At 41.1% G+C, this 18939-nt stretch overlaps 1 protein-coding gene across 3 annotated transcripts in view; it reads right to left on the bottom strand.

The window, feature by feature from the left end:
- Positions 1-4745: 4745 nt before the first annotated feature.
- IFNGR1 (interferon gamma receptor 1) overlaps positions 4746-18939 on the bottom strand; it is a 29991-nt gene continuing 15797 nt past the window's right edge. Inside the window, exons 6-7 of one of the 3 annotated variants that reach the window (XM_074580614.1) lie at positions 18287-18405; positions 4746-8542 (exon numbers count right to left, since the gene is read on the bottom strand). In XM_074580614.1, coding sequence (XP_074436715.1) covers positions 8045-8542; positions 18287-18405 — 617 coding nt within the window. In that variant the 3' untranslated portion in view covers positions 4746-8044. Of the gene's footprint in view, positions 8543-10836; positions 11929-18286; positions 18406-18939 lie in introns of those variants that run through there. The other 2 variants (XM_074580615.1, XM_074580616.1) reach the window with 2 other exon arrangements.

The following is an 18939-nucleotide window of genomic DNA, read 5'->3' as shown; positions in this document are numbered from 1 at the left end:
CCAGGAGCTGAAGCGTGGAGCTTTGCCAAAATGGCTTGTGATGGCGGTTCCTCCTACCAAGGCAGAGCCGAGAGCCAGCCCGCCCGGCGCCAGCGGGTTTCGCTCAAAAAAGGCTCTCTGCCGTGTGGTGAAACGGGGAAAGGAACGCTTATTCCGCAGAAAAACTTGGGGTTTCCTGCGCGCTGCACTCGGATAGCGCTTTATCTGCGACTGGGCTTGGCGCTCTGAAGTAATCCGTAACTCTTCACCCCATTTTTTGTGAGTATCGAAACGGCTGCTGGTAATCCCCGGACGATTAGCATCCGTAATGTTGTGCTACTCATCAACTTCAGTCGTGCCTCTTCAGCGATTTCTGTGATAAAAACAGTCAAACAAGTACCAGCTACACACACACATATACAGACACACACATACAGACACGTCTTGAGTCTCATAGAATAGATGTGTAGTACATTTTAAAAAGTAAACAATTGAGGAGCACTACAGGATGACGTGCACTGCAATGCTATTTAAAATGTGAATGAGAACTTTTAAAAAACATTTTTGTTTAAGAATACCCTGAACAGTATTTTATGAAGAAATGGAAAACGAAAATGTGTCACTTTCCCCAGCGGAGTCCACATAAGTAGTTACACTACTAATTCATCCTAGCTTCCACTGAAGTGTCTTTTTGATCCAAACCTTTGTGAAACTGTAGTGCTGCTGTTGCTGTGAACCAACATAGAACCGTGGGCATGAGAACTTCTTCCCTTCCCAGAATAAAAACCTGTCTGAATGCTGGGTGAACAAATTTCTTTCTCTTAAGGACTGAATATTGCTACACAGAGGTAAAAGTCAAGTACATTCTTGCTGGCAGTGGCTTGACTCATCCAATCTGATAGAACCACCTCATTGGTTTCGTTTTTTTCTTTCTTTTTCCCTTGAAGGAGCCGTTTCCCATTCGTAAGAGGAGAAGAAGGGTCCTGCAGCACCCCCTTTGGCTTTTCGGATGTGAGCGTCTGATATTTGCAGTGGATGTGGGGTTGGGTTTTGCTTAAACACCTGGATGAGGGTGTGGGAAGATGAAGGAAGGGGAGAAACTCCCGAAGCACACAGAGAATAGTTCTAGTACCTGGCGGAGGCCAGACAAGCCTCTCTCATTTCACACAAACTGACAATAACAGAAGAGTGGTTCAGATTATTCTGGACCCAAAGACCATTCTCAATTGGAGCTGTAGTTTTCAGTCTCTTCCCCTTCTAAGCAACCAGCATGGACTCACAGAAGAACCTGTCTTGGAAGGGGCTCTGGATGCCGTGCAGTCCAGCCTAATGCTCGCAGCAGGGCTAATGGCAGTGTTATCCCACGCTTAACCATTTCCAGTGTGAGTTTTCCTCCCATATATCTAAGTGGGATTCCCCCGCTGCGACTTCTGACAGCTGCTTTTTTGTCTTTTCATTGGAGGCCTCGGAGAAAAGTCTGTCTTTTCTTGCGAATGTTTATATGGTTGGCAACTGCCATTAGATCCCCTCCCTGGCCATCTCCTCTCCCAGTGGGAGGGCCCCAGCTCTCTCAGCCTCTTCTGGCATGTCACGTGTGGCTGGATGACCATTCACCTGCTCAGCAGGGACTGGGAAAATGAATCACTACACACGCACACACAAAAAAAAAAAAAAAAAAGAAAAAAGAAGAAAGAAAAAAGAAGAAAAACCCCACAGTAAGGCAGGAGGGACTTTTTGAATATTTTTTTTCCCTGCCCTTCAGGGAAGAGGCATTGCATCACACTGGTTCTTACAGAGAAGTTTTGGAGGAAGCCAGGCTGACTTTCACTGCGCAGTGCGTGCCTTCACTGCTGCCCGCCCACAGGTACAAACTGTTCAGCTCTCACTGTTATAGGGCTTGGGTCAACATTTTAAAGATTATGGTTTGAAATTCCTGATGCTGTAGCTGCACCTTGACAGTGAGACATCTGAATGTAAAAAAGATGATCTGCTGAAGGCTCGCTGTGTCGAAAGTCATTATTTGCACATACAATATTCATTTAACGATGTGCAAGACACTTGAGTTGCACCAGAAAGTTAGTAACCAACACTAATGTTCATTAGGAACTGTAGGTAACAACAACCCCCAAATTAGCTCAAAGCCTTTTATTTAAATGACAAGTTTCTTTAAAATTGTCAGTTTTTCTAATTTGCAGAGACATATGATTATTTTTTTTTCTATCCCTAAGGAGTGCTGTAGCTTGTTTAAACTTGAGAAAAGACACGTTTTTCTTTAGGTTGCGGGTCCCTCACCAAACCATCTACAGACAAAAACCCACCAGCTCAGAGACACGTGGAATAAATACTCCGTAATTTGTTGGTTTTGCTTAGGTAATTCTTAATGGCATAGGAAAGGTGCCAGATGACCCCTTAGCCAGCAGAAACCCCAGATAAGCCTGGAAAGGTACAAAACCCAAACATTGCTCATGCTTTCTTGGTCCACCTACTAAAGTAAAGAAAGGAAGGCTCAAAGCAAAGTGCCGACGCTCGCTCTCTCCGCCACCAGAAGCAGCGGAGGCAACGCCTGAAATATTACCCGCGTGGGGAGGGCGACGACCTGCGCGTTCATTTTTTTGTAGGCGGTGGCTGGAAGTCTGCGTGCCTGATCACAGCGGGCCTGTGCAGACCACAGACAGCCCCGGGCTGACTCATCAGGAGGTAGCACGAGAAGGGCGAGAGGCTGTGGGAAGAGGCGGAAGGAACTGGGATGCCTGCTTCCGCGGCTGTCATCAAGGCTCAGGCTGCTGCAGGAGGAGAGAATGGTTCTGGGTAGCTGCTTTGGGCAATAAAACTGGGAAAGGTGCAAGCTCCAGAGATTTTCCTGGCCAAGGGAAAAAAAGAAAAAGAAGAAAAGAAAAGAAAAAAAGAAAAAGAAGAAAAGAAAAAAGAAAACGAAACTGCCTTTCACTCACCTCTTCTGCAAGTAGAAGTTTGTAAGCATCACACTTTCCGGTTCTGTGGTTGTCTTTCGAATTCTCAGTACCATCTATTACCCAAGGAGTGGGAACTCTAGAACAGGACTCTATTCTAACAACAATCTTCACCACCGCCATCTCCAAATTACTACTGAATTTGTAAACATACTGTCATTTTACAAGTTTTTGTTGTTTGTTTGTCCTTTTTTTTTAAGTACAACATCTCAGATCTTGTGTGGATACAATCTCCTGGCATTCAGGACTTGGCGCGCTGAGCTTTTCAGGACAGACTCCTCCACGCTCAGCGCAGCTGGTTTTCACACTTCTCAAATGTGCGAGTTTCAAGCTTACTGCAATGTCACCATTTAACCAGAAAATTTAGATCACCCTGCGATACTTACTTGCCAAAAAGCTTTGTTGCATATTTTCTTACAGGAAATTAAATTTGGCACCTCTCAAATAAAATTGCTGGTTTTGCTGCATACCCTGAAGCAGTCGATAAAATCACTCAGTAATTAGTGACCCAAATCCACAGAAAGTTCCAGTTTCTATTCAGACTGGGGGGGTGTGTGCGTGAGGAACAGGTACTGTACTAATGCCTGATATAAGGCCAGCCGGATTCCTAGGACGAACCCAGGTGGAAGGTGGGACTGAGGAACGGCAAAGGTGCTGACACCGCCCTCTAGCCATTCAGGCAAGCTTTTGCAGCCTGCCCTTACCTGTTCAAATTTATTTCACTTTTAACCACATTCGCAGCAGGTTGCAATTGTGGCTGTTGTTGTCACAGGCCTCAGCTCTAATGAATGTGGTCGCAAAAAGCACACAACGGTTCTTACCTTCTGGGATGGGACCGCACATCCTCCACCCTTCCTACAATCAACGATTATTAACTTAAAAAAACCAAACAAACCCACCCCAAAACACTCAAAACCCCAAAACGTAACAGAGAACAGTCACACCTAGAATGAAAACACCGTGTATTAGATTTTTTCTTTTCACTCTGTATTTTCAATCTGAAAGGATCCCACGTACTCTTTGTGGAAGGGTATTTTTGAAGGAGCATAATTTGCATAAACAACCTTTCAGAGGCTGTGCTCCTCAAGAGGTGTCAGCACAGGAAAAAGCACACGTGTTGCAAATATTTGGCAACTGGAGGATTAACTCTGCAGAACACGCAACGACCTGGCGGGCAGCACCGCCTGGTCTGCCTGATCATCATTTGCTCTGCGTCTACTGCATTTCTTCTTTTAACCTGTGGCTGCACAGTAGAACGTAAGACTTCTTTGCCCCCAAATAAGAAGAAAAAGGTGAGCACACACTTTTGTCTTTGAGATTTTTTTTAATTCAACGTAAAAACATTTAGAATTTACAGTATTTACAAGTCATTTAGTTACAAATTTCAGACAAGAACCAAAGTATGTTCAGCAGGCCCATTATGGATAATTACGTTTCTAAAGCCAGGAGGACTCGCATTATAAAATACTTTCTAGTAGGGGTAAAGAACTCTTTAGAATAAATTGCCTGATGGGGTTGTGGAGTCTTTAGACAAACACGCAGGAGGAGTGATGCAGTTCTGGGGAGAAGAATGAACCATAGACCCCTGGAGGTCCAACCTAGCCCAATGATCGCATCCATTTGGAGAATATAGAAATTGTATTAATAACCAAGGGCTTCATAGTTAAAGGACTGTTTTTTTTAAAACCACACTAAAGAAATCTATGCAGCTCACTTATTTTATAAGATGAAAGTTGCTTTGTGTTTGGTTTGTTGTTTTGTGGGGTTGTTTGTTTTTAGACATGCTGAAACTATTAATTGAACCAAGTACAACAACTCTTCTTTATTAATACTAAACTGTTTACATGGCACCACTTCAGAGCAACTGGTTATTTCTAGCCTCGAGAAAAACAGCTCTTCTCATGCAAGTTTCTCTTCCTGCAATGTTAACTAGTGAAGGACTACATACAAATACGCACATCTGTTCTAAGCAACTAGGACGCTACAAGATGTCTTATTTCTACAGATGGCAGTAGATTTGACAAGAGTTAGGTTTTTAAACTACATTATTGATTTATGTGGAAAAAACATAAAAGCAGAACATCCGGTGCTTCTGTGCCAGCGTGCAGTATTACCACAAAACTTCATTCTTAATTGCTGATCTGATAATAAAAAGTTACAATGTCCATCCAAAATCAAGAACTAAAGAACTTAGAAAAGTTGTCAGGTATTAGGCCAAAGTTTTGTGATGCAATTTCTCATACACAGGATACAATGTTTTGGAGTCTCGTATTCCATCATCTCCCAAATCACCTTTTAGGAGACAGGAAGGGAGGAATGTGAGTGGTGGTGACAAAGTAAAGTGACCTGAAACAGCTCGAAGTAGTGAAACCTTCTGTGCATGTCATATTGGATACCTGATACATCTGTAAAAGGCACGAATATGAAATGATGTTGAACGTGTAAATGTTAGGCACTGATATCCTGTGTCAAGGTGCTACGCATGAATATCCAGAAGCTTGAACAAACTACTTCTTCATCACAAGAATAAAAATTTATTAATTTAAACTAATTTAGTAGTTAAGTGAAAATGCATGGATAAATACTACCTGACACCTCCCCAACCACATGGCTCAGATATTTGGTATTAGAGTAGTGCAAAAGCAAGGCTAATTAGCCGTAACTGGTAAGGCATTTCCACGTTCCCTGTCCCAAGAAGTCCTCACACTGCAGGCTGCTGAACTGTATCCTAGCAGAAATGTCATCGTGAACTTGCCCTGTTTTTAGGCTCTCTCCTAACACCACCGCTAGCAACTGCTAGAATCAAGACTGGGGAAAATAGAGCTTAATGACCCAGGGAACACATTCTCGTCTCAATGTGGTCTCATGTTTTCAGCTAGTCACAGCTACTAAGAGAAACTGGTGCTTTGCGCACCTTTAAACTTCTTTACTTCACACCTGCAAGTTGGCCTGACCAATTTAAACACCTAAACTATCCCCATGGTACTGGATACTTGTTAAGTACACAGCGCACAGAGGACATACCTGCAAGGATGGTGATAATTCAGTAGCTTTTGTAATTACACTTCTGAATTTTTCACAAATAAATCCCTAACACATTTAACTCCGCGATAGTTACAAGAAGAGGTCAGTTGTGTGCACATATATATCTATATCTAGGTATGCTGTATAGCACAAAGCACTCAGGCTCCTGCGCCTGATTTTCAGCTTACAGAGTAAGCGTGTCTTTCCATGCTATGTAACTACCCCCCCGCCAAGAGAGTTATTTTCTGCACTTCTGCAAAGCTGGTATCTACACACCAGTGGATGCTAAGCAGTTAGTCACGAGCATTGCCTTCTAGGAACTCAACCCAGAACGTGACATTGAAGAAGTTACCAGGGGGTCTCCCTACATTTGAACATAATGCAGACTTGAATCAAAGCCAGCTAATGCATACTGAAATCCTTCTAGTTGGGCTAGGACACCATAACTACAAAATTCACCTGTTTGATTTGGCTTTTCCTAAAGTTATCAAAACCCTGCTAACAGATCTGTTATCTTCCCATGAGTAGAGAATAGAAAAATAGCTATTGTGTTTAAATCATTGGGAATTGAGTATGTACCGCTGTGGTTAATGTCTGATATCTGCAGGAATGGAAGCAGTCCAGAAACTGCTGTATAAACAAACTTTATCTTAGGAATACTCATGCCACTGAGAAATGTAAGGACAGAAGTACTATGATATTGCTTTTCCTTTAAATCACCTTCTATAACATGCAAACATTTCTGATAATCCTACAAAAAATATCTTTTAAAACAAAGACACAATTTTGTATAAATGCACCACCTTGTGTCTGTAAAACATACTTTTTTTCCCTGAACTAAGCTTCATTAAGAATTATTGTAAGCATTTCCCACAAACAGGAAATACCGATGAAGACTTGGCTAAAGGGAAATAACTGGATTGCAGGCATTAGACTCAGAAGTTTTTAAATATAAAAAAAATAAAATCCTTACCCTTTGGTTTTCAAAACTACAATCTCATGCTACAAAATTCAGAGGCCTGTCAGGTGACAGTAAGTTCTGAACCACAACTTACCACACTACTTTTCTATTGTCTTGAAATATATTTTTAGAGGGAGATAACATGTATAGTTCTATTAAAAAAAAAAAAATCACACTGTTCTAAGAATTAGCATAAAAATGCTCTGGAGGAAAACAGGCTTTTGAATTTTGAAAACATTTTCTGAAGAATTTGTGCAACCACCCAATATACACTTTTCTTCCAATGATGATCAGCCAGCATGCTAATACAGGAATTATCCAGAATGTGACATGGTTACACAATGTATCCAGGTGATCCAAATGTATGCAGCTATACACAAATAACAGCACTTTTAGAAACAGCTTCTTTAGTCACAAGACATGTTACAAAGGAAAAAGTCTATCACATACTCACTGAAATGTATAAAGTAAGTACATACTTCTAGTTGCAGAGAAGACTATAAATAAGTGTGTTTTGGCCATGAAACCAAATTCTTAAGATATACAGGAAAAGGTTATAGGCATATTCTTACCTGAAAGAAATAGTAGCATTTCATTTAATACAAAAATACTCTTAAAGAAGGAAAAAAAAACAAGCAGGAGAACACCTCCAATAAAGGCAAAAACTCTCAAATATTTCTTGCACGTCTCTACTGTAACCAAGTGAAGGACTTCGTAAGCATAATGTTCATCAAATTAATTTTGAAAAAGATTTGACATAGAAGGGAATAATGACATAGCTGCTGTTTTAAACTCCTTCATGAAGTCTGTTCTCCATAGACTACTGTTAAAAAAGCAGAGGGCTATTTCAAATAGGAAATCGTGATTTATGTCATATACACAAACACGTCTAAAAGTAGTTATTATGAAATTTCCCCCCACTTTTTATGCTGTTCTCAGCACTACTTTCAGTCCCATTTCAGGATCCCACTGTACTAAGTTGTGTACTGGTTACTCTGGTTGGATCAGAACAAGTACAACTTGTAGATGTTCATAATATAACCCAGACTTTCCAAAGTCTTCAGTAATGCTGTTCTTCCTGAGTTCTGCTTAAACACTTCAGCTATCCTTGTTAGTCAGTTGGTCTGTAAGCAATCACAGGCTGTTCTTCACCAACATCTATCAACATATCTAATGGAACATGAGGCTTGTCATAGCCAGAAAACTTGAGGCTGCTGCTTGGAATGACTGTTTGTTGTATTTCTGTGTCAGAAACCTCTGGACCTGAAGAATTAATGCATATATCCATTTGGCTGTGGTCAGAAATGAAATAACTGTCCTTTACTTTGCGATTCTGTTCATCATCAGAAGACACCTCTTCTGTGCTTTCCTGCACAGACACCTCTTCTGCTTTGGCTGGTGCCTCTGGGGGAGGAACAGAAGATGCTCCTTCACTGGAATTCTCACAACTAACAGCTTCTTCTTGTGGCTCCACCTCCAGTGAGGTTACTTCATCATTATTCACTGGCGATGCTGACTGGCCTGGCACAAAGCTTATTACAGATACGTATTTTGGCTCCGATTTTGATTCTAGAATGCTGTCTGTGTTCAGGTTTCTTATCACACTGACCTTAAATGGAAAAAAAAAATCACTTTTAGTTCTACATAATCTACTAAATTATTTGCTTTATCTTCTGTCAAAGTTTAGAGGTTAAAACATAAAAAGATACAAGTTCATAACACAATTTTAATGTCATTATAACCAATCCCAACAGAAGTTAGTAAATTTACAATTTGGCAAGGTCACTAGCCTATATCTGTTACTTCAACTGTTTAATACCATTATGCAAGATCTTAAAAATGCTTTCTATGTGCAAACACATTTGCAAGGACCAAATAATCCATTTCACGTCACCCACTGTATTTTAAGTCATTTGAAGTTTGCAACATGGGAGGAGAACAGGAAAGGAAGAAAAAGCTGTAATACTCTTCAACCATCTGGGGAAATCTTTCATACTTTATAGCTAATGAGCAGAACTTGCAATGTCTGTAATATTTTGTGGCAACTGTCCCAACTGGGAGAGAAGTGAACTTGGGAAAGAGATCTTTAAAATGATACGAGAATGTTTATGCATACCCAGTAGTCACATCTATGCTGAAGTCTTCCTAGTTATTTCACCTGTGCCACTAAGCACTCCCTCAATGTTGCAACAAACGTCAATATTTTACTTTTAAACCCCTCCACAGGAAGAACATATAAATTCCTTCGATGGCCAGGCTCCAGATTTTTTTAAAGGATTATGACATGCCTGCAGGCTGTTTAGATTCTTCTGATTTGGTTTTTTAGAAGGTGTTTTCAAGAATAGATATGAAAAACAAAGTAGGGTAAATTTCCATCTGCATGATGGTGTTCTCTAAAGCTAACAGAAAGCATAGAGAGAAAAGGTTACTCAATTTATAGTGTCCTTTTCCGAATTTTGTAATTCATTATATATGTGTATTGCAGACTATCAAGTACTACAGATAGGCCAATTTCTCAATAAAATCATAGGATCATAGAAAGTTTGGGTTGAAAAGGACCTTTAAAGATCATCTAGTCCAACACTCCTGCAATGAGCAGGGACATCTGCAATTAGATCAGGCTGCTCAGAGCCCTGTCCAACCTGACCTTGAATGTTTTCAAGGATGGGGCATCTACCACCTCTCTGGGCAACCTGTGCCAGGGTTTCACCATCCTCAGCGTAAAAGTTTCCTTCTTATATCTAGTCTAAATCTTCCCTCTTTTAGTTTAAAGCCATTACCCCTTGTCCTATCACAACAGGCCCTGATAAAAAGTTTGTCCCCATCTTTCCCATAGCCCTCTTTAAGTACTGAAAGACCACAATAAGGTCTCCCCAGAGCCTTTTCTTTTCCAGTCTGAACAACCCAAACTCTCTCAGCCTGTCCTCACAAGAGAGGTGCTCCAGCCCTCTGATCCTTTTCGTGGCCCTCCTCTGGACCTGCTCCAACAGGTCCATGTCTTTCCTGTGCCATGGACTCCAGAGCAGGATGCAGCACTCCAGGTAGGGTCTCACCAGAGCAGAGTGGTAGAATCACTTCCTTCAACATGCTGGCCACGCTTCCTTTGATGCAGCCCAGGATATGGTTGGCTGCCTGGGCTGCAAATGCCCAGTGTCAGCTCATGTACAGCTTTTCATCCACCAGTACCCCCAAGTCTTTCTCGGCACGGTGACTCTCAATCCCTTCATCCCCCAGCCTGTATTGATACTGGGGGTTGCCCCAACCCAGGTGCAGGGCCCTGCACTTGCCCTTGTTGAAGCTCATGAGGTTCACACAGGCGCACTTCTCGAGCTTATCCGGGTCCCTTTGGATGACATGCCATCCCTCATGTGTGTCAACCACACCACTCAGCTTGGCATCATCCACAAACTTGCTGGGGTGCACTTGATCCCACTCTCTATGTCATTGATGAAGATATTAAACAGTACTGGTCCTAATACGGACCCCTGAGGAGCACCAATTGTCACCGATCTCCATCTGGACACTGAGCCATTGACCACTATCCTCTGGATGCAACCATCCAACCAATTCCTCATCCAACAAACAGCGCACCCATAAAATCCATACCTCTTCAACTGAGAAAGGATGTTGTGGGGGACCACGTCAAAGGCCTTACAGAAGTCCAGATGACATCCATAGCTCTTCCCTTGTCCACTGATGTAGTCACTCCATCACAGAAGGCCACTAGGTTGGTCAGGCAGGACTTGCCCTTAGTAAAGCCATACTGGCTATCTTGAATCACCTCCCTGTCCTCTATGTGCCTTAGCATAGCTTCTAGGAGGATCTGTTCCATGGCCTTTCCCAGGCACAGAGGTGAGGCTGACAGGGCAGCAGTTCCCAGGGTCCTCCTTTCTATCTTTTTTTAAATGGGTGCAATGTTTCCCTTTTTCCAGTCACCGGGGGCTTCACCTGACTGCTGCGACTTTTCAAATATCAAGGAGAGTGGCTTGGCAACTACAGCAGCCAATTCCATCAGGACTCTGGGATGCACCTCGTCAGATCCCGTAGACTTCTGTATGTTCAGGTTCCTCAGGTGGTCATGAACCTGATCTTCTCTTACAGTGGGAGGGACTTTGCTCACCCCGTCCCTGCCTTGTGGTCCATCCACTCGAGAGGCAAAGGAAGAGAGGTTGCCAGTGAAGACTGAGGCAAAAAATTTGCTGAGTAACAGCCTTCTCCTTGTCCATTATTACCAGTTTGCCAGTCGTGCTCATTGGCGAGGGAGGCGCACACTTTCTTTGACCTTCCTTTTCTGGGTGACATACCTGTAGAAGCCCTTCTTATTATCCTTTGCATCCCTTGCTGAGTTCAGCTCCAGCTGTGTCTTGGCATTCCTATGCCACCTCTATACAACTGGGTAGTGTCCCAATACTTTTCCCAGAATACCTGTCCCTGCTTCCACTGCCTGTGCATTGCTTTCTTGCCCTTTTGTTTGACCAGCAGGTCTTGACTCAGACATGCCAGTCTCTTGCCCTCCTTTCCCGATTTCTTACACCTGGGGATAGAGAGCTCTTGTGCTCTGTGGAAAGCATCCTTAAAGATCTGTCAACTCTGTTCTGCTCTCTTGCCCCAGAGGGCAGTTTCCCACGGGGTCCTTTTGACTGACTCCTTGAACAGCTGGAAGTTTGCTTTCCTAAAATTCAGGGTCCTGACTTTACTCTTTGCCTGACCCATATCCTTCAGGACTGCAAACTCCACCAGTGCATGATCACTGCAGCCCAGGCTGCCCCCAATGTTGATGTCACCAATTAGCTCACTTACATTGGTGACCATTAGGTCCAGTATCACAGCTCCTCTGATAGGGTTGTCTATTACCTGGCTTAAGTTGTTACCCTCCATGCACTCCACGAGTGTCCTGGATTGCCTACAGCTCACCATGCTATTTTTCCAGGAGAAGTCAGGGTGGTTGAAGTTCCCCAGGAGGACGAGAGCCTGCAAGCGCGATGCCTCCTCTAGCTGGAATAAGAAGGTTTTGTCAATAGGCTCCCCTTGATCATGAGGCCTGTAGCAGTCACCAGCCACAAGGTTCCCTTTGTCGCTTTGGTTTCTGGTTCCTACCCATATGCTTTCAACCTGTTCGCGGCTATTCTTCAGAGACAGCTCTTCACACTCTACCCATTTCTCTATGTAGAGAGCAATGCTTACGCCCCTCCAACCTCACCTGTCCCTTCTGAAGAGCCTGAAGTCATTGATAGCTGCGCTCCAGTCATGGAATTTGTCTAACCAGGTTTCAGTAATGGCAACTAGGTTGTAGCTTTCTAGCAGCACAGTGGCTTCCAACTCCTCCTGTTTGTTGCCAATGCTGTCTGCATTGGTGTAGAGGCACTTCAGCTGGGCTGTTGGCTGTGTCACCCTCTTAGAGAAACACCCCTTAATCCCTTTGTGGTATTTCACTGGTGTATTCCTCTTGGATCCTATTACTTCAGGAGCCCCTGGCTCATCTCTGTATGACAACTGTGCTGCAGTGTAGCCAGCACACCTCAGAACAACATGTACACAATCACTGTTTTCTGAGATAGTTTGTAAGAAAATAATCTGACTGAAAATACAGGTTGAGGCAAATTTGGAAGAAAGGGATGTAGGTAGGAGGAGAAAAAGAATGCTGTCTAAGAAGAGCTACAAATAGGCAAAAAGAACCTCTCAGTCTGTATTAGTGTAAGAACCAAGAGCGCCACCAAAACCAGATGATCAAATCTGACTGTGCCTTTCAAGAATCTTCCTTGACCAGAAGGATGTAAAGCTGTATCTTTACATTCATACCTTCAGAGTGTGCTGACTATGAAAAACTTGCCTTCATCTCTCACTTCAGCTTCATATCATTCCCCTCAGTTGTCCTGATATAGGTTGATGGTAATGTGGTTTATGCTGGAACAATGAAACTACTGGATTTTAAAAATAAAAACCAAACAAAAAAACCCCAACAACAAACACCACCACAAAGCAAACAAACACTCCCTGGAGAGAGTTAATTTGTAATCTAAGTGAGTTTTACAAACAGCTGTGTTAGCACCACTAAGGCAAGATGATCCCCTTGGGAATCAAGGGCTGTCCCTGGAAAAGTAGTAAAAAGAGCATTAAGGTGGCTCCTGACACTAAGAATACACCACACTACAACCTAGCTGCCATTCAGCCATCATTCTCTCTAGATGTTCATTTTTTGTTATGTGGAAACAGTCAGAATATGATATGAAGAATATTCAGAGTACTTTCCATAAGTATCTATAAAAATCACCTGTTCATAATGAGGAAATGCTTAAAAGATAGTTGCAGAAACCAGAATACAATCAATAATGCGTAGATAGTGAAAATGTTACAAATAGCTGGTAGGATTAACATACCTTTTGAAAACCCATTTATACAGATACATGAAAAGATACTGGATACTTAAGCTATACACCAACACTGACCTTGAAAGAACCAGCATCTGTAGATTTTTTGGGGTAGCAAAAATCTGATTCCAACAGTCACACATTAAGTGACAGGAGAATAAAATTGTCTGTGTAAAATGGAATACTTGAGGAATGTGAATTAAAACAAAATGCTATACTATGACTATGGCTGCATTTACAACTTCCCATCTCTCCCTGTGCTAGTACATCCTACACTAAAGTTAAAACCAAAACCCAACAAGATCTCATTTCTGTCGTTTTAGGATTTTCACATGGCTCTAAAAATCATAGTGTTAAAATGTGTTAAGGGAACACTTTGTACTATACACAGATGCTGCATTTCACAGTGCCAGCTGGCAACACTTAGAGATAGACCCGAAGGATTAAACAAGTACTCTCTATACAATTACATCCAAGACTTTCTTTCTTCAAAAAGGAAAAGACGTTTTTCTTGTGGCAAGATGGTGCAAAGACACTCCTATTCCCATCCACGAAAGAAGGAAGCCATCAGAAGAAAAAATTCTTGTGGGTTTCCTGGTACCAAAGGTTCTTTAAGAGTCACTGAGTCATGACTACAAGACAATTTAGCAATTCATGCGGTTACTTCTAGCTTCAAAGAGAAGAACCACAGCTTGCTACACTAACTATAATGCTATTCAAAGCATCTCAAGTAACAAGGGTAATTAAGATATGGTTGCTATTTGATGAAAAGTATTTACTGTAAGTTAATATTTTCCCTTTGTGTATATTATCTAATACTAGCAAACTGACTGCCTGTGAGCTTAAGCTGGATGTCAGCAGTATTTCCTGGCATGTACAGGTGCTCAAATATCTTCCTGTCTCCAATGATAGCACCTGAGCTTTCAGGTCTTTCACTACCTCAATAGACTAGGGAGATACACCGGTGGAAACCAGGCTCAAGGATACATATAAATAACATATCCCAAGGAATCCATAACAGTTAAGGTAATCAACGCTTCCTTTCTTAACTTTCTTTTCTAAGGGCTTGTCCACCTATGAATTCCCAGTAATTTTCAGGTGCACATTTTCTGGAGAAGAGTTTGAGAAGTCCATTTCAAATCTTATTAGGACCTTGAAAAAATCTGCATGGCCTTTGCATGGTTCCACAACAAATTAATGCTGTGTAAATGTATAAAGGGAAGACTGCTTAACTGCTCTACAGATGATCACAGGAAAAAAAAAAAAACAAACCATCCTCACTAAAGCTAACAAAGCAGCTTCTCTCTTATAAGATGACAATTATTTGTGGCAAATACCAGTCAAAATTTACAGGAACAAGTACAATTCCTCTGAATCAAAAATATATGTTGTATAACCAAAAAAAAGCCAGAGTCACAAAGAAAATTAAGTGTTTTGTGAATATCCGTTAAGTGTTCTACAATTATAGTGAGAGAACAAAGCCTTGTCACTGCTGTCAGGCTCAGAAAAAGCACCAGCAGACAGCAGAAAAGTTGACTTAAGTTTGAGCTACAAATCAAAATTGATGCTTTTCAATGAATCTTTCTCTCACAGAGTGGGTGTTTTCTATCCACTAAAATATTTGCCAGCATTTAAAGATAAGAGGCACTGAAAAAAAAAAAAGAGACAGTGAAGTGAAAGCAGACAGAGATGCCCAGAGTATTAGTAAATTAAGGCCAGGCTCCTTTTAAAGTGGATAAGCCCTTATCACAAATCTTACAACAAAACTGTAGTACAGGATAAATCACACACAGGACAAATTGGAAAGACTAAAGACGGTGGGTGGAAGGAGACAGCCTCTTGAAATACTTTTAATGAGAGAAATTAAGGAAAATGAACGGCTCTAACTACAGGTGGACTGCTGAAACATCAGATTCCTGTGATCCAGCAGAAGACTAGCATGATGAAGTCTTATGAAGGAATCTGTCCCGTTTCACTAGATGAATATTCCTGGTAGGATTCTACTATGACTAATGATGTTTAAAACATGTAAATGAACATTTTCTCTAATAAAGGTAATCCTTTGTTAGTTGTACAGCAAGTTGCACTGTGGAAGTAGGACCTGTACATGACTGATGTTATTTTTGGGAGTCACAAACAGCACCGAAAAGACAATATAAAAGCTCTTGAGATCTAAATGGCAATAGATTTTTTTTCCTTTTCTTTGGGTACGTGAGACTCTCAGCAAAGACAGCTGCTTGATGGTTACTCTTTCTTATTTTTCCTTCTGTTGGAGAATTCCAACTTGCTGAAAGTCACTCAAATGATGTTTTAGCATCTACCTAAAGCTGACAGGAAGCAGATCACTGGAAGGCAGCAGTGCAAAGGTAGGACACCTCACCCAGCCTTTTAACAGGTGGAAAATCTCCCTAGATGATTCATTTCCAAACAAGCTCAGGTGAAGCACAATGGTCATAACCAGTACAGAAAGAAGTATTTATCACACATTCAAAGGTCAATGACAGGCTCTTAGCTCCGAGAAGTCTACAGGGGCAAGTTTAATAATATGAAGCTATCATACATATAATTTACATTGTTTATTAATTACTTAAACTGAGTAATTATAAAAATAATCAATAATTAATCATGTTATTAATTATTCATTTTACATTCACACATTATTGGAGATATTTGTGATGTGTAAATGTGGGGCTTAGGGGAATGGTTTAGTGGTGGACTTGGCAGTGCTAGGTGTTGGTTGGACTTGATGATCTTAACAGTCTTTTCCAACCTAAACAACTCTATGATTATTCTTATCACCTGTACTGAAGCTAAGCTTGTGAGCTTTGCAATTTATATCTTTCACTAGAGACTTCAATGGAAATCAACAGAATCAAAGAGTACCCTGAGTTGCAAGGGATCCACGAGGACCACGGAGTCCAACTCCTGACCCCGGGCAACCTGGAAGTTAAACCATACATCTAAGAGCATGGTCCAAATGCTTCTTGAACACTGACAGGTTCGAGGTCGTAACCACTTCCCTGGGGAACTTGTCTTAGTGCTTGACCACACAGGTAACAATATTTATAAATAGTTACAGGTTTCATTCAGCTCCTTAGCAACAAAGTATGATGCAGAATGTGAACCAGACTGTGGTACGCTGGAGGTTAAGAATCACAAGATAACATACAGCCCTGTAAACTGAGAATATGGGCACACAAATGAGTTTCTTCAAGGTGAGGTAAAGTGTGATCTTGGAGGATGCATCAGGAAGCTCACAGGAGTTAAGGAGCACACAACCTATTTGTGTGATATTCTTTTTCCTGATCCCTTAGATGCGATATCACAGTAGTACTGGGAAGCCAGAATAACTATGGATCCATTGAGCATAGCACTGTCATTCTGGATGAGCTGACTTTTTCTATAATGAACAATCTTCACAAAAATTACTGTGCATATGTAGGACATGTTAGGTATTCAGACAGTTACATACTGGTGTGAAGATGAAAAAAAAATCTGCAGTGTCTCACTTTTTCTATAGGCTTCTGTGTTTTGATATTGGAGTCTAGCTGCAAATTCCGTCAGACAGGTTTCTCTCATGATTTTTTTAAAGTTTACAGTGTGAATGGCTATCTCTGAACTAGTGTCACGGCTCCATCACCTTCCATGGAAAGAAACAGGCATTTTAGAGAATGTTTTGTCTGACCAGAAGTGCATATTATTTTAGAATGAGATTAATCATCTTGTGCTGCACAAATTGATGGATTAGATTACTGCTTACTACAAAGGGACCTAGCTAGCATCGCTGGCTTGGATATCTATGCTTAATCAGAGCAATCTCACCTCCTAATATTCTATTGAAAAAAGAGAAGGCTCCAGGGGGATCTTAGGCATTGAGCTACCCCTGCACTATGAAGGAGTCACTTCTAAGGGTTTTGAAGAACATGGAATTGAAGATCATTGCTTCTCCTCTCGAGAAGTCTTATGACACTTCCTGCATCTGCTGAGAGGATACACTCTTGATATGATTCCCATTTACCACTGCCTCACATAGCAGTTCTTGAAAGCTGTTTCAACTGCTACTGATCGATCAGTTGCTGTGACTAATGAGACACCAGGAGGACATTATAACAATACTTGTCAGATACTCTGCCTCTTGTCTGATGTGGAAGCAAGGAGCGCTGATGCTGTTTAAGGAACATCCACTCCGTTTCCTCCTAAGGATGGCTACAGAGAGCTTTCTAAGATGCAGCAGCTGATGACCCCTCTTACCCATGACTGCTTAGTGTGAGAACAAATTTCCTCTAGCTGTTCTTCCTTCTCCTACAGCACTATTACTCCACCCCTCCCCTTACTCTGCACATCGCTTTAAGAACATTGTAGCCCTTAGCAGTATCACAGTATTACCATGTAATGATGGAATCTTAGAGGTGCCCAGTGACAGGACAAAAGGAAATGGGCACAAACTGAAACATTTGGAATTTTATCTGAATCTAAGAAAATAATTTTTAGTGTGAGGGTGATTAAACACTGGAAAAAGTTTCCCAGACTAGTTGTGGAATCTCCTTCCTTGGAGGCATTCAAAACCCAACTGGATAAAGTCCCAAGCAACCTGCTAACGCTGACCTCATTTGAGCAAAAAGGGTTGGACTAGATGATCTCAAAAAGTCTCTTCTAACCTCAGTGATTCTGTGTCTCTGCTACTAGAATGAATACAAATCTGTCTCTGGACACACACATTGAGTTTTTAAGAACTAAGCTTTCAAACTAGACCAACTACTGCTACTTCAGTTAAAAAGACATTGAAGTCTAGTCCTAAAACAAATACAAGGCGTCTGTTTGCCGAGGCTGTCAGAATATTAGACTGGTATAAAACCTAAACATCTATGAGACCATGGTAAAAAATAAAAAAATTTAAAAAAGAGACAGGCATAAAGATGTTATAGTTATAAAAGTCACCTAGTTGGATATTAAAAATCTGACACAGATAAGAAGCCTGAACTTACCAAAGACTTAGGCAGCTTTATGTTCTTCTTCCTTAGTTTCTTGCAGCCACAACATACTGTCAACATTATACTCAGGCTCAGAATAACAACAACACATGGAATGAAGATATATTGTGTGCCTAAAAAGTTAGAGCAAAATCTGTTAGGAAGTTTGGAAAAATAAACCACTGCTATATCATTTAGAATAACTCCAAAAACTGTAAGAGCTCAGAATACTTAGCTGTAATGTGTGAATTTGTCAGTTTATCACCTTTTTTCACTCAAGAAAACTTAATTTATAAAGCATTATATCAAGTAAATAAAAATTAGAATATAGAAGATTTTCAACTTACATAAACACAATGATGTTTTTATAGAGGTAAGGAATTGTATAACTGATTTTTTTGTTCCTTAGAGATGACAGACGGGGATGAAATGATTTGTATGTTTTCTATGAGATAGCATATGAACTGACAGAATAATTACACATAGTCTATGTATAATAAAATTAAAATCTTCCAAAACATAGAATTGTTAACCATTACTTGTAAGATTCCACTAGTCTGACTCTCCTTAATGTCCTCCCCCTCAATCATACCACTGCACTTGTGCACAAAAGAACACACACAACTGCTTCTAGCTATTTTCTCTCTTTTCTCTAGTGAAGTTTTGGG

This window comes from Larus michahellis, chromosome 3 (assembly GCF_964199755.1).
Source record: "Larus michahellis chromosome 3, bLarMic1.1, whole genome shotgun sequence".
NCBI lineage: Eukaryota > Metazoa > Chordata > Aves > Charadriiformes > Laridae > Larus > Larus michahellis.
The sequence above is the reverse complement of the archived record's forward strand: the minus strand, read 5'-3'. Positions and strand labels throughout refer to the sequence as shown.